At 45.8% G+C, this 16,344-nt stretch overlaps 1 protein-coding gene across 2 annotated transcripts; it reads right to left on the reverse strand.

Annotated features, from left to right (window-relative positions):
- Positions 1 to 323: 323 nt before the first annotated feature.
- On the reverse strand, positions 324 to 15,233 carry LOC127597323 (ubiquitin-conjugating enzyme E2 H-like). Of its 2 annotated transcripts, none has more exons than XM_052060318.1 (7): positions 14,934 to 15,233; positions 9,095 to 9,171; positions 8,917 to 8,991; positions 8,782 to 8,821; positions 4,220 to 4,272; positions 3,273 to 3,401; positions 324 to 3,072 (listed from the first exon to the last, which is right to left on the reverse strand). In XM_052060318.1, exons 1-7 carry the CDS (start codon positions 14,984 to 14,986, stop codon positions 2,948 to 2,950), a joined length of 552 nt encoding a protein of 183 aa, XP_051916278.1. In that variant the 5' UTR covers positions 14,987 to 15,233; the 3' UTR covers positions 324 to 2,947. The 2 variants fall into 2 exon arrangements, with proteins under 2 accessions (XP_051916278.1, XP_051916277.1); XM_052060317.1 differs by having other exon boundaries at positions 4,220 to 4,290.
- Between the last annotated feature and the right edge of the window lie 1,111 nt (positions 15,234 to 16,344).

Consider the following 16,344-nt stretch of genomic DNA (forward strand, 5'->3'; position numbering starts at 1 on the left):
ATTAAATTTCCCTCACGAGATGTATTATGTGTATTTGTTTCTGATTTATCTAGACCCCGCTAATCTATTTTATAATTACACGCTTGTGTGAAAAACACTTCTGGGCCATGAATTTAAAACGATCAAAGGAAAACCATCTTGACGGAGTTGCTGTCTATTTTAAACGTTATAATTTTTATGTTTTAACTATTCAACTCTAGACACATAAAAAGGTTCTTATACTGTAGAGGAGGGGATCTATCCATGTCCTTATACACCCCCCCCCACCCCCACCAGATTCTTTTGTTTCTCTATAAGGCGGAAGAAGACCCGACACCACGTCATCATTTTCTCAGTTTATCACAACGCAACACGAATCGATTCGGGCTCCTGAGAGTCTAAGATTTCGCCAGGAAGCGTAGGAAAAAAATGCAGTCATGAGAATATATAGAGACCATATGATAATGAAAAGCGGGGAGTTACGCCTCCATGGAAATCCCGGAAAAAAAGAAATGAACATGTCATCTGACCCGGTGTGGCTGGAAAAAGTTGGGAGTGGTGAGGTGAGACCAGACCACCACGACCCACCATTGTCTTCGGTCTGAGCTTTGATGTGATGGCAGGAACACAGATGCGTGAGATAAGTTACTCTTTTGATGTCGAACATGTCCACTAGAGGGGGCCCTAAAAGGGGTGGGGGCCGAGGTGCACTAAAGGTGATTGTAATCACAGTGAGCAGTAAATACCTTCAACACCATTCTACATTCTTTGTTTTCGTGTTTGAACAGAACCAACAACAGATTGGGGCTAAAAACATCACAGTAAGGAATACATTCCTTTAACAATACATAAAGCATATTTGACAATAAAGATTAGCTTGACCTAAAAAGCAAACAAACAAATTACCTTGGTTGGTAATTACTTGCTAGCGTTCACAATGTAGCTTGCTAGCTGACTAATTACTGGTACCAAGCTTATTATTTAACTTGTTAGCAAACTTTGTTAAGCAAAACAAAAATGTTCATGTTTGGCTAATAAGATATCCTTTATTCGTCCCACACTGGGGAAATTTAATACGGGTACAGTAATTCGTAAGTCCACAATGGATGTCAGCACCTTCGTAAACCTTTATCAACACGATGTAGTCATGATGCATGTCGACAAAGCTAAATCTCTGTTATGCATTATGAAAATGACACCAAGACATTGTGTGATATATTTTTTTTATTTCTTTCAAGTCACAAGAGGACATTTATTACCCATTTGTTAAAAAACAACACACATATGTAAATATGTGTGCGCGTGTGCATGTGTGTGTGTGTGTGTGTGTGTGTGTGCGTGCGTGTTCATGCATGCTGATTTTATTTGGAGCAATTTATCACGACGACTAATGCCTAATTCCCAAATATGGATTATCTGGCCAAATTTGAAAATTATGTTTCCCTTCTTCTGAGTAAAATCAGAAAAGGCCTGATAATCGGTCTGTCGCAAAAAGATTATCCTAAATGATTACCTTGTGTCATGGGATGTGTTAATTGTGATTTTACTTCCCGACTATTCAAGAGAATGGCCAGGAGTCAAACAGAACAGTGAATTTACCATAGTATCAATGCTTCAGAATTACTACCTTTTCTGAGTGTAGATCTACTTGATATTTGGTCCTGTTGCAATCAGCCGTCAAACTAGCAAGTGACCAAAAGAAGTATTGTAGGAATGTAGAATGGCTGTACGTGGAATAAAAAAGAGCACTTCAGTTGGACAATGAATGTAACATTTTACATTTTGCATATAAGATGTGATTGACACGAGTCCAGTCCTACTATTCCTCGACTTCACAGGAACCCAAACATGTACATGTGTTATTGGATTCACTGCGAGAAAAGAAACATCCCTACGCAAGTCAAACAACTAGTATAGTAGGTACAAGCAATAGGCAACAATGAAACAAGGACCCACAGAATGCCGCAGGCAGCCTGTTCTCACGAAAATGTATCTGGAAATTGTACCAAAAATAATGCATCATTTATTGCTCACATTACATTCTTCTACAAAGGGAAGCACTATGAAATACAAGGCCAGACTCTTCGCAACATGGCCGACATGCTACACTGAAATGCTAGAATTGCCACAAATATTTTAACATCATTTTAAAGTTTTTTTTTTCAAAGGCATATTATTAAACAAATAAGTATGGTCCTATTTAGGTATAACAATTGAAAAAAATAGATATACTTTGTTTCAAAGAGGGTCAAACTAGTTTAGGTAGCTTTGGCATAATCCTGGAAACTAAAATTCATTTTACTGACCAATTAGATGGTAGCTTGACAATTGACTATCAACTTGCTACCTAACTAATAAAATAGATAGTAGTTATGGTGACTAATTACTTGCTACAGAATTTTTAACCAACGAGCCAACCAACAATGTGCTTGCTAACCAACTAGCAAGCTTGTAAACTGCATAACTGATCGCATGGACTTCATAAAATGTTTCTTTAAAAAAGTGCCCATTTTCAACTAGGCTTTCACACAAAATCCAACTAAATTCTCACGTGAGCTGACTCAGTGTGCGGCCAGGCCCCTGGTGTCCTCTCACCACTGACAAATCCTACAAAACTCTCTGTCATGCCACACCAATTCACAAAAGACACTCAAGAGAACAACAACTTTCCTAAAACGGAGAGGAAGAACGGGACATCGGGAGAACAGGCAGTGTCTCTCCTCAGTCCCGCTAATCATCAGGATTACATTCACACACTCGCACTGCAGTTTTGTTGGGACTTTTCCCACCGCATTTGCGGATGCTGCAGTTCCAAGTAGAATGAATGAAAAAGATGAATCGACATGGTTTCTTCCACAGCTTCCTCAGTCCGGACTCCCGATAATGATAAATCCTGGAGCAAGGTGTGCCGCTGGCCCAGGTAGCCATAAAAATCTCACTGTAAAAAAAAGTCTGCCTTAAATAAGAACTACAACTCCATGTCCTGAGCCTCGTCCTCGGAAAAGTCTGACATGGAGCTCTCGGAGGAGGAGTCCCCGCCACCCTCCTCCTGCTCCTTTAGCGCCTCCTCTGTGGCATACTTCTGGATGTACTCTGACAAAAGACAGAAGTGGGCGTTAGGTAGGAGATTCAAGCAGGAAATATGGGGCTACCTCATCCAAACTCTGAGGGACAAACGCCCATAATACAATGAACATACGCTTTATTGCGGTTCATGTAGGACAAACACTTTTTTTGTGCAGACTAACGTGTAAATGATGAAGTATTTGGAGCATCCTATTGTCACATGACACCTTTGATCTTGTGTTTGTAGTCCTCCGGTCGGTGAAGATACATGGCAGCGGCGTCCCCGTTCAGCGGGTCGATGGGGTTGGGGTAGGCGAGCAGCTGAGGCAGGAAGGACTCAAAAATGTTGGTGAGGTCTGGAGGTGAGATGTGGCGGAGGAAAAAGTGCAGATGAGGGACAATCACTTCTGTCCGTAAATGCAACACTTACTGATCTATTAACTTTTTTTTCATTCAGGTATTTTGTATAAGTTTGTTCTCATTGACTTCAATGAATTACATTTCCTAAAAGGGCAGTCTGAAGTTTTGGAACCTGATCTGTCTTTCGATGGTTAATCCAGTTTGACAGTGTTCCCTCAGCTGCCAATCAGCCAGTCAAACCAGAAGCTCAACCGACATTTGCTGATTTGCATCTCAGTGAAGTTGCTTGTTACATTCAAACTTGAGGGGGTGAGTGGGCGAGGGGCATAAAATGTGATTGCCTTGCTGCCTTCGATGCCACAGACCTTCCTGTCTCGGCTTCTAAATACTAATTGAGAACATGCTGTATAGTTTACTATCGGCAAATGTCGGCACTGGCCTGTTTGTGCGAACAGGCCAGTTTGTGTTGTGCTTATTGTGCGAACAGCGCTTGAACATGACAACAGTTCAGCAGTGACATGTTAGGCAATTAATGCTGGCCATCAAGTGTGTACTCATTTTTTAATTCAGAGATGCATGTCAACTTTATGAAATGAATGCTTTGCGCTGATTTAAAATATGCCCTCAAAAACACATTTCCTAACAAATAAAGCCAACTCGGATTAAAATTTTCTGTTGACCAGTGTGATGCTTTACAACCGTGCAGCTATACTATCACTTTAACTCCAAAGTTGAACACTGCGGATTGCATGGTCATTAAGTAACTGAAGAAGGGCTTTCAGTGAATGTCAAAGCTGGAGTGTGAGTGACGCACCGTAGAGTGCCGTCCATGTCTGGTTAATGACGTCCAAACACACAGTTCCTGACCTGAGAGGACACGCAACGCTGTCAGAATAATGTAACAGGTTACCTTTGTAAAACACTACAAATAGGTTACAAAGTACAGCGGAACATCAGTTTATCACGGTCTTGATATACAGGATTTCGAGTTTATGAATGGGGGGGGGGGGGGGCCGCAACAGTTTTCCCATGACATCATAGACCACAGGAAACACCCACAGCTGCCATGCTTGGAGGTCGACGGATTTTTGTTCAGGTGCTTACTGAATGCTTCTACACGTAAAATTTAGATCCAGCATAAACCCCCGCCCCCCCCAAAAAAACAAGTGAATATCATGTTTTTGTACATAAAAGCAATGACAAGGAAATAGGATTAGCCAGTCATTTCCTCGCCAAGCGCTCCTATTGGCTCAGCACAAAGTAACATCTTCTGTAGTTCACAATGCTGTGTTTGGCTGAAGACAAATGACACTTAAAATTGAGGCACATCTAAATCCACACACACACATTGGGAATCAAGTCAGCTTCTGGAGCAACTCAAGTGTGTTACGTTCCCCTTCATCTGGCAAATAGCGTGGCTCTTAAAATGAAGGTGGCCAAAATACGCCTAATTAAAATTAAACTCCAATAATAAACGAACCACCAGTGGATGCTGGAATGGAAAATAACCTGGCCTCGTCTGACAGTCAGCAAAACAAGCGGCGTCAGTGACGGACTGACGGACCTTCCATCACTATTGACTCTAGAAAATGTTGAAAATTACTGAGATTCTTCAGAATCTGACCAAGAAAATGCATGTTGAATTGGGGAGACGGCCAGGCCAAGAAAGCTGTCCATGCCGCAATGTCACGGCTTCGCTTCTTGCAGGCGGGTGCGGCAAAAACTGTCACTCTGTAAATTGTGACGTGAAACCCCATCAAGAAGCACGCTAACTCAGGAATAACAAAGCAGCCGTCCATCCATCCATCCATCCATCTTCTACCGCTTATCCGGGGCCGGGTCGCGGGGGCAACAGCTTTAGCAGGGAAGCCCAGACTTCCCTCTCCCTAGCTACTTCTTCCAGCTCTCCCCGGGGGATCCCGAGGCGTTCCCAGGCCAGCTGGGTGACATAGTCTCTCCAGCGTGTCCTGGGTCTTCCTCTGGGTCTCCTCCCGGTGGGACATGCCCGGAGCACCTCACCAGGGAGGCGTTCAGGAGGCATCCGAAACAGATGCCCAAGCCACCTCATCTGGCTCCTCTCGATGTGGAGGAGAAGCGGCTCGACTCGGAGCCCCTCCCGGATGACCGAGCTTCTCACCTTATCTCTAAGGGAGAGCCCGGACACCCTGCGGAGAAAACTCATTTCGGCCGCTTGTATCCGGGATCTCGTTCTTTCGGTCACGACCCATAGCTCGTGACCATAGATGAGGGTTGGAACGTAGATCGACCGGTAAATTGAGAGCTTCGCCCTTTGGCTCAGCTCCTTCTTCACCACGACAGACCGATACAACGTCCGCATCACAGCAGACGCTGCACCGATCTGCCTGTCGATCTCTCGCTCCCTCCTGCCCTCACTCGTGAACAAGACCCCAAGATACTTGAACTCCTCCACTTGGGGCAAGATCTCCTCCCCGACCCGGAGGGGGCACTCCACCCTTTTCCGACTGAGGACCATGGTTTCAGATTTGGAGGTGCTGATCTTCATCCCAACCGCTTCACACTCGGCTGCGAAACGTTCCAGTGAGAGTTGGAGAGCCCCGTTTGAAGGAGCCAACAGCACCACATCATCTGCAAAAAGCAGGGATGCAATACTGAGGCCCCCAAAACGGACCCCCTCAACGCTTCGGCTGCGCCTAGAAATTCTGTCCATAAAGGTTATGAACAGAATCTGTGACAAAGGGCAGCCTTGGCGGAGTCCTACCCTCACTGGAAAGGATTCCGACTTACTGCCGGCAATGCGAACCAAACTCTGACATCGGTGGTATAGTGACCGAAATGCCCGTATCAGGGGGTTCGGTACTCCATACCCATGAAACACCCCCCACAGAACTCCGCGAGGGACACGGTCAAACGCCTTCTCCAAGTCCACAAAACACATGTAGACTGGTTGGGCGAATTCCCACATACCCTCGAGAACCCTGCTAAGGGTGTAGAGCTGGTCCACTGTTCCACGGCCGGGACGAAAACCACACTGCTCCTCCTCAATCTGAGGCTCGACTTCCCGACGGACCCTCCGCTCCAGCACCCCTGAATAGACCTTACCAGGGAGGCTGAGGAGTGTGATCCCTCTGTAGTTGGAACACACCCTCCGGTCCCCCTTTTTAAAAAGAGGGACTACCACCCCGGTCTGCCAATCCAGAGGCACTCTCCCCGTTGACCACGCGATGTTGCAGAGGCGTGTAAACCAGGACAGCCCCACAACATCCAGAACCTTGAGGAACTCCGGGCGGATCTCATCCACCCCTGGGGCCTTGCCACCGAGGAGCTTTTTAACCACATCGGTGACTTCAACCACAGAGATAGGAGAGCCCACCTCAGAGTCCCCGGGCTCTGCTTCCTCCAAGGAAGGCGTGTTGGTGGAGTTGAGGAGGTCTTCGAAGTACTCTGCCCACCGGTTCACAACGTCCCGAGTCGAAGTCAGCAGCGCCCCATCCCCACTGTACACAGTGTTAGTGGTGCACTGCTTCCCCCTCCTGAGACGTCGGATGGTGGACCAGAATTTCCTCGAAGCCGTCCGGAAGTCGGCTTCCATGGCCTCACTGAACTCTTCCCATGCTCGGGTTTTTGCCTCGGCGACCACTAAAGCTGCGTTCCACTTGGCCAGTCGATACCCGTCAGCTGCCTCTGGGGTCCCACAGGCCATAAAGGCTCGATAGGACTCCTTCTGCAGCTTGACGGCATCCCTTACTGCTGGTGTCCACCAGCGAGTACGAGGGTTGCCGCCACGACAGGCAACAACCACCTTACGGCCACAACTAAGATTGGCCGCCTCAACAATAGAGGCACGGAACATGGTCCACTCGGACTCAATGTCCCCCGCCTCCCCCGGAACATGGGAAAAGCTCTGTCGGAGGTGGGAGTTGAAACTCCTTCTGACAGGGGATTCCGCCAGACGCTCCCAACAAACCCTCACAATACGTTTGGGTCTGCCAGGACGGACCGGCATCTTCCCCCACCATCGGAGCCTACTCACCACCAGGTGGTGATCAGTTGACAGCTCCGCCCCTCTCTTCACCCGAGTGTCCAGAACATGCGGCCGCAAATCCGATGATACAACGACAAAGTCGATCATCGAACTACGGCCTAGGGTGTCCTGGTGCCAAGTGCACATGTGGACACCCTTATGTTTGAACAAGGTGTTTGTTATGGACAGTCCGTGACGAGCACAGAAGTCCAATAACAAAACACCACTCAAGTTCTGATCGGGGGGGCTGTTCCTCCCAATCACGCGCCTCCAGGTCTCACTGTCATTGCCCACGTGAGCATTGAAGTCCCCCAGTAGAACAAGGGAGTCCCCAGCAGGAGTACTCTCCAGCACACCCTCCAAGGACTCCAAAAAGGGTGGGTATGCTGAGCTGCTGTTTGGTGCATATGCACAAACAACAGTCAGGACCCGTCCCCCCACCCGCAGGCGGAGGGATGCAACCCTCTCGTCCACCGGTGTGAACCCCAATGTACAGGCACTGAGCCGGGGGGCAATAAGTATGCCCACACCTGCTCTGCGCCTCTCACCGTGAGCAACTCCAGAGTGAAAGAGAGTCCAACCCCTCTCGAGAGGACTGGTACCAGAACCTAGGCTGTGTGTGGAGGCAAGTCCGACTATATCCAATCGGAACTTCTCTGCCTCACACACCAGTTCGGGCTCCTTCCCTGCCAGAGAGGTGACATTCCATGTCCCAAGAGCTAGCTTCTGCAGCCGAGGATCGGACCGCCAGGGTCCCCGCCTTTGGCTGCCGCCCAGCTCGCATAGCACCTGACCCCTTAGACCCCTCCCACGGGTGGTGAGACCATGAGAAGGGGGACCCACGTTGCCTCTTCGGGCTGAGCCCGGCCGGGCCCCATGGGTGTAGGCCCGGCCACCAGGCGCTCGCCAACGAGCCCCACCTCCAGGCCTGGCTCCAGAGGGGGGCCCCGGTGACCCGCGTCCGGGCAAGGGAAACTGAGTACCATCGATTTTGTTTTCCATAAGGGGCTTTGTGAGCCGTGCTTTGTCTGGTCCCTCACCTAGGACCTGTTTGCCATGGGTGACCCTGCCAGGGGCATAAAGCCCCAGACAACTTAGCTCCTAGGATCATTGGGACACACAAACCCCTCCACCACGGTAAGGTGACGGTTCACGGAGAGGCAAAGCAGCCGTAAATAAAAGAAAACATTTCCTACCCCAAACACAAAGGATAACAACTCCGCACATACAAAAATGTACTATAACTTTACCACTGTGTTAGTAATAGACTACACCACCGCTGAACAGAACTACGTTGTAAATCGAGGACCCCCTTGAGGTTAAAAGGGTGAGTGTAATACTGAACAATCATAGGACAATCAAAAATTACTCACGCTTCGTCAATGTTGGGATGAAATATTTTGTTCATGAAACCTGTTTATAAAAAAAAATGTAGGAAGGCGTGATTTTTAAATACTGGACAAGTGATAAACCGAAGTCCCACAAAAAAAAAAAAAAACAATACACACCTATTGATGGAGACTTGAAGGGGTATTTTTCTGGTAGATCTACTCTGACCTTCCACACGCCTCCTTCATAAGGTGCTGGAAGGAGACGGGAACCAGGATTTCAAAATGGAATGATCCAAAACCAAACTGTGATTTCCTTGTAGGTAAAACAATGAGGTTGAATTGAAGCCGCTCTTACTTCCAGAAGGACCGTGGAACTTGACCACAAACTCATTGAGTCCGCTCAAGATGGTGACCTCATGCTTGCTCTCTATGCTGATGCCGGGTTGAGGAAATACACCACGAGATGGGGAAACACACAACACAACAGGATGCATGAAGCCAACTTTTTACTTTCTCCTTCGAGATGTTAAGTGCGTAGATCGGCAGCTGGCTCTGTGACAGAGGGATCAAATAATGCAGCTCAAAACCTATTCCGGCAAAACTACTACCAATCATAATACTAATGATACTGGTCAACAACACATTTTGTTGCCAAGAAAGTTTCAAGAGGTTTTGAGGCTCCACATCCAATCGTTATAATTTTTGTTGTTGTAGTGAAACACAAAAACATGACTCGATTGTCAAGAAAGTTGACTCCCAAAAAGAGAGAAAATAAAGGAAACCATTTGAATATTTTGTTCTAAGTTTATAAGTTGTTGTAGTCACTGAGGGTGTGGTGATACACTCGCCTGACTTACGTGCAGGATGTGTCAGGTAGGTTCCCACTCTGTGACGGTTGGATGTGGGTGTGAATGGGTTTTTTGTCTCTACATGTGCCCTGCGACTGGCTGGCGGCCAGTTCAGGGTGAAGTCCGCCTTCCGCCAAAGTCAGCTGGAATAGGCTCTATCAACCCCCCCGCGACACTGTTCAAGATAGGCGGTGTTCAAAATGGATGGATAGATGGACAAGTTGTTGTAAATGATTGATTACCATATCGGTATCGCTTGGCAGTATCCATTTGCGTCTGCCCAAAACCTTTTTCAGGGGGGTTGAAAGCTCGTTAACTTTTTATTGGCTGTTACATATGCAAATTTGCAACTCTGTGCATCTGCAACTCAAATTTTGAATCCCACAAAATCTCGCTGCCAAATCCCACACACTGTGTGACAGTTCACTCGGGTTCAGCATCATGATAATCTATACATCCAACTAAGCTGTGTAGCTCTACTTACCATTTGGCTTTGACTTTATAGTCAGGGCCTATTGTAACTGCATGATAGTGCTTGTCTGATAGTGGCCCTTGTTGAAAAAGTCATGAGTGGAGAAACATGGGTGTTGCAGTTCTGTGAACTCGTCAAAGTGTAAAGCATCTCATGGACATAGCCAGATAAAATCTTATAGTACTCACTCATATACAAGGCATTAAAATGTATGTATCCATCCATCCATCCATCATCTACCGCTTATCCGGGGCCGGGTCGCGGGGGCAACAGCTTTAGCAGGGAAGCCCAGACTTCCCTCTCCCTAGCTACTTCTTCCAGCTCTCCCCGGGGGATCCCGAGACGTTCCCAGGCCAGCTGGGTGACATATTCTCTCCAGCGTGTCCTGGGTCTTCCTCGGGGTCTCCTCCCGGTGGGACATGCCCGGAACACCTCACCAGGGAGGCGCTCAGGAGGCATCCGAATCAGATGCCCAAGCCACCTCATCTGGCTCCTCTCGATGTGGAGGAGAAGCGGCTCGACTCTGAGCCCCTCCCGGATGACCGAGCTTCTCACCTTATCTCTAAGGGAGAGCCCGGACACCGTGCGGAGAAAACTCATTTCGGCCGCTTGTATCCGGGATCTTGTTCTTTCGGTCACGACCCATAGCTCGTGAACATAGATGAGGGTTGGGACGTAGATCGACCGGTAAATTGAGAGCTTCGCCCTTTGGCTCAGCTCCTTCTTCACCACGACAGACCGATACAACGTCCGCATCACAGCAGACGCTGCACCAATCCGCCTGTCGATCTCCCGCTCCCTCCTGCCCCCACTCGTGAACAAGACCCCAAGATACTTGAACTCCTCCACTTGGGGCAAGATCTCCTCCCCGACCCGGAGGGGGCACTCCACCCTTTTCCGACTGAGGACCATGGTTTCAGATTTGGAGGTGCTGATGTTCATCCCAACCGCTTCGCACTCGGCTGCGAAACGCTCCAGTGAGAGTTGGAGAGCCCCGTTTGAAGGAGCCAACAGCACCACATCATCTGCACAAAGCAGGGATGTAATACTGAGGCCCCCAAAACGGACCCCCTCAACGCTTTGGCTGCTGCCCAGCTCACATTGCACCCGACCCCTATGGCCCCTCTCATGGGTGGTGAGCCCATGGGAAGGGGGACCCACGTTGCCTCTTTGGGCTGTGCCCGGCCGGGCCCCATGGGTGTAGGCCCGGCAACCAGGCGCTTGCCAACGAGCCCCACCTCCAGGCCTGGCTCCAGAGGGGGGCCCCGGTGACCCGCGTCCGGGCAAGTGAAACTTAGATCCATTTATTTTAATCTTCATCAGGGGTCTTTGAGCCGTGCTTTGTCTGGCCCCTCACCTAGAACCTGTTTGCCATGGGTGACCCTGCCAGGGGCATAAAGCCCCAGACAACTTTGCTCCTAGGATCATTGGGACACACAAACCCCTCCACCACGGTAAGGTGACGACTCACGGAGGAGAAAATGTATGTATATATTTTAATATATACATATAAAATAAAAATAATAAGTATATAAGTATAAGTATATAAGTATATAATTATAAGAATATAATAAATAAGTAATAATAAAAAATATATTTTTTTAAATAATTTTAAAAATGTATTTATATATTTTTTATTATTTTGTCCCTTTGGAGTGTGAAAACTGACAGCGGAGTCAAGAGGGTGTGCCTACTCTGTGACTATGAGTCACATTCCTCTTTGCCCAAAGCAGTGTCTTTAAGCCACCTTGGCATGTGGACAACATGCCTGTTTTGTCCATCAGGTGTGGTGGAACATGAATGACTGCTTAAGGTTAGGTCTTGTGTCATGATCATAGCATCCCAGAGTTATAAGTTGAGTGAGTGATATGTTCCAAAATGACAGCTGAAAAACACAAAACCACTTAACAAGCAACAGTTTGCACCATTTCAGCAATACAACAAAGAGAACACAGTACTCATTAAACCATTTATAAACAAGCAGAACACACAGAACAAGTATAAAGCTCAATTTTGGTTGGTGCTGTTGCAAAGACATGAATTTAACTGCAGGAGTGACTAGACATCAGAAACAGTTGTTAGCATAACGCAGGCCAGTTCTACAACACTTCACCTACAAGCATAACAGTAGATGCATACCGTAAACCAGGTGTGTCCAAAGTCCGGCCCGCGGGCCAAATCCGGCCCGCGGTCGAATTTCATCCGGCCCTCGGCCCCTGTCATAAGATCAGTGCCGTCTGGCCCGCAGGTTGGGCGCAATGGAACACGTGTTGCATTGACTGAGGTCTCGTAGACTGGGGAGTGATGTTTCATAGAGTACTGCTTCCCTCTAGTGGCTAAATGAGTAATAGCATTCACTAAATGAGTAATAGCATTTAGACACTAGAGGGCATCACTCACGAGTTAACAAGACATCACTCCATGTTTATATTGACTGATATGTCATATTTCAAATGATCCTTGCAGTTGTGGATATGTGTATTGCTTGTTCATTTCCCTGTTGTTCGAGTCAAAGGTTTTGTGACTATTGAAAAGTCATGGTGATACATTTTATGTTTCAAATCAATCAATTTGCACTCAGGAGACTTCTGTTTAAGAAAAAGTCAAGTGAATAAGCAGTTGCATGTGATATACCTGTTTCAAATGAACCAAAAGAAATTCTTAAGATTGTTGAAATTAAAATAAAAATGGAAATGTGAAACAGACTGGCTTACTAAAATTTGCTGAACAATATTGTTGTTCAATGTAAAGAATGTCAGCCAAGGTCGGCCCCCCGACATTTTACCACATAAAATCTGGCCCCCTTGGCAAAAAGTTTGGACACCCCTGCCGTAAACTGTCTGACACAGTCAAAAATTACTCTGTTCTTTCATTAGGTGGATTTTTTCCCCTAACATTTCCTATCCAGGGAGTTTGCCTTTTGCCTTTTTACCCCCTTGATCGTTCAAATACTAATAATATACAAAATAACAATTCCAATTTAAACATCTATATTTTGCTAATCAAAGTTGGCGGTTAATGAATTTTGCTCACACCAACCAGAGTGAAAAATACAAGACGCCCGCTGACCTTGTCTGGGTGTATTTGACATTATTCATTGTTAATATAGTTTTTAGCTACATTTGGCCTGCGGTACTCATTTTGAAGGCCCTGAGAGGATTAGATTGGATTGACATGGTCGCACAAGTAGACTGAAATCTAATTGGCCATTAAAATATATGCTTCATCAAGCCAGTGCTGCCTAGAAAAACACAACAAGAGTTAAATGTAAAGAAAGAAATGTAAATCGATGCTTTTGCTATTTCTCAGCCCAATTATTGAGTGGTGGAAAATCTGACAAAACCAGCTTCAGTCTTTTGGGGCCTGATCGCACATGTTCTTCCTCTCATCAGCTGCGAAATGTGTTGTACGCCCCGCCTTCTGCCATATTCCGGATGGTAACAGGCTGACCAATCAGAATGAGGCGCCTCGCTGCAGGACCAAAACAAAACAATTGAGCTCACGCGGCCCGACAACACATTTTTCTAGTAAATTCATCCGACAGCAAAAAAAAAATGGAAATACACGTTAAAAATATATTTTAACATATTTTCCAGAAAAGATTGAGAGCAAATAAAATCATTATGGTTCTAAAAAAGAAGAATGTGCGCTCCCGGTCAACGTAGTTTCACATAATATGTGATAAAGAATGGGGAATATTCAGTACACTCGGCAAATGGAAATAATTTTGTATTAATATGAGCAGTAGCTTAATTTATTATCAGGCACGGCTCCAGGAGTTTTTTTTTTCTCCCGGAACTAAAGTGATAGTTGACCGATACACAGCGTGGCTAAGAATAAATACTGAATGCAAGAAATGTAAATCGATGCTTTTGCTATTTCTCAGCCCAATTATTGAGTGGTGGAAAATCTGACAAAACCAGCTTCAGTCTTTTGGGGCCTGATCGCACATGTTCTTCCTCTCATCAGCTGCGAAATGTGTTGTACGCCCCGCCTTCTGCCATATTCCGGATGGTAACAGGCTGACCAATCAGAATGAGGCGCCTCGCTGCAGGACCAAAACAAAACAATTGAGCTCACGCGGCCCGACAACACATTTTTCAAGTAAATTCATCCGACAGCAAAAAAAAAATGGAAATACACGTTAAAAATATATTTTAACATATTTTCCAGAAAAGATTGAGAGCAAATAAAATCATTATGCGACCTCAAAAACCGAAGGCTAACAAGTCACATTTTAGGAATTTGCTGTTTTTCAAAGTCGAGAAACCGTTACTTTGTTGCAATCATTCTTTTTGTCATTGAAAATATGCCAGTGGGGGTCACAGTTTCATCGTCATAACATATCGATTGCTCGACCTACGAACCCCAAATATGTTCGCATTGCCTTCGTTTGTTTTCTTTCAGCTAGCAACCGTTTATCAAAACTGTGAAAGAATACAAGTGTTTATCTGACTCCTAACGGCAGCAAAGTCGACCTTTGCTCTTAACAAAATGTGCTGTCGATCGGCTGTGTTTTAGAAAGAGTGCGCTGACGACGTGTTTATTTTGTTTGCTTGTTTTCTTGCTTGAAAACAACCGGAGTTAGCCACTAACGTACAGTAGATGACAGCGATGCAAACAAGGGCTAGTTGACCTAGTGGAAACACATCGAATGTGGACAAAAGCACAGTACATTAAACACATACAACTTAGTAACTATAATGCAAACGCTAGACAAATCAATGTCATTGACAAATACGTGGGGAAACACTTTTCCCCGATATTCCATTGTTGTTGAGAGCATAACACCCACCAAGTAACGCCTGTCCAAAATTAAAAAGTCATTTTTTAAAATCGAGTGAGTGTCTGTTTTAACATTGTAAGAAGGATACAGTTTCACCACGTCGGTGTCCATTCGCCTCTTCCCCGGACTTGGAGACGACATTTTTCGTGTATTCCTTTCACAAGTGAGCTAAAAAAATACTGCGGTAGTGCTTCTTTTTATGCTGTGGAAACAGCTACAAAGCTTGAACCGTCACCCTTTGCACGGACTCCATAAACAAAAGGCCGATTGCGGCATCGTCCACTTTGTCTTTTTTTAAGTAATATTTCGAGCAGCTTCGAGGAGTTGTGTGCTGTACCCCGTCCGTAGACATTAAGCTGCACAAGCCAAGGGAACCATGAGGGGAGGAGTTGAGGTGTAGACATACAACAAAGAGACACGCAAATGCGTCACAGCACTTCATAACACAGCGTATTAAAACCTTTCGTGTCATTTATCACCTCTCTGGGGTCAATATTTAATAACGCTTTTCATTAAAAGTAGTAACGGTGTTGTTTGTGTATAGAGTGTTGTTTGTCGACACAGTACACAAGTTAACGGGGAGATATTTCTATTAGTTTTACTGCTATGTTTTCACCCGAGAACAGGGCAAAGTTACTCCTACTTCTTCGTGTTTTCAAATGGTTCTAAAAAAGAAGAATGTGCGCTCCCGGTCAACGTAGTTTCACATAATATGTGATAAAGAATGGGGAATATTCAGTACACTCGCCAATGGAAATAATTTTGTATTAATATGAGCAGTAGCTTAATTTATTATCAGACACGGCTCCAGGAGTTTTTTTTTTCTCCCGGAACTAAAGTGATAGTTGACCGATACACAGCGTGGCTAAGAAAATAGTTAAACATTATATTTTTGAATATCAAATGAAATGCTGGAGTGGCTTCAAACTCATTCTTGTCACGGGCCACTTTGGAGTTACCTCTTCCCTCGGAGAGCCGTTATGACAGTGAAACCAACAAATTTATCGATCACTGCTTTAGAAATAAGTCAAGTATAATAGTTTCCCAATTATTGTTCACGTGAGTGTAAACAGGGAAACAAAAATTGCTGCGCAATCTCAACGCTATTTATTACACTTGAAAATTTGACATTTCGGTACAGATTTTAGCAAGGATCATGCAAGTTGAAACACATGAATTTCTTTTTCTTTTTTTTTGCACATAAAATGACGTTTGAGTTTGACACCTGTGAACTGCACAAACTTCTGAACGGACAATAGCATCCCATTGCCCCGGTGTAGCACCATTCCTGTTTATTACCATTCCTGTTTATTCCTGGCAATGTAATTCATGGTATAAATGAAATATCTAGGGCGGCCCGGTAGAAAAGTGGTTAGCACGTCGGCTTCACAGTGCAGAGGTACCGGGTCCGATTCCAGCTCCGGCCTCCCTGTGTGGAGTTTGCATGTTCTCCCCGGGCCTGTGTGGGTTTTCTCCGGGTGCTCCAAAAGTCTGTACTC

This window comes from Hippocampus zosterae, chromosome 3 (genome assembly GCF_025434085.1).
Source record: "Hippocampus zosterae strain Florida chromosome 3, ASM2543408v3, whole genome shotgun sequence".
Lineage (NCBI taxonomy): Eukaryota > Metazoa > Chordata > Actinopteri > Syngnathiformes > Syngnathidae > Hippocampus > Hippocampus zosterae.

What these genes read in the sequence shown, in the direction of transcription:
- LOC127597323 (XM_052060317.1), bottom strand. Translation starts at nt 14,986, where the DNA reads ATGTCGTCTCCAAGTCCGGGGAAGAGGCGAATGGACACCGACGTGGTG. An exon ending in GTTCCACGGTCCTTCTGGAA is followed by an intron (nt 8,992 to 9,094) that starts GTAAGAGCGGCT and finishes GTCTCCTTCCAG; the next exon opens with CACCTTATGAAGGAGGCGTG. An exon ending in CTTCAAGTCTCCATCAATAG is followed by an intron (nt 8,822 to 8,916) that starts GTGTGTATTGTT and finishes TTTTATAAACAG; the next exon opens with GTTTCATGAACAAAATATTT.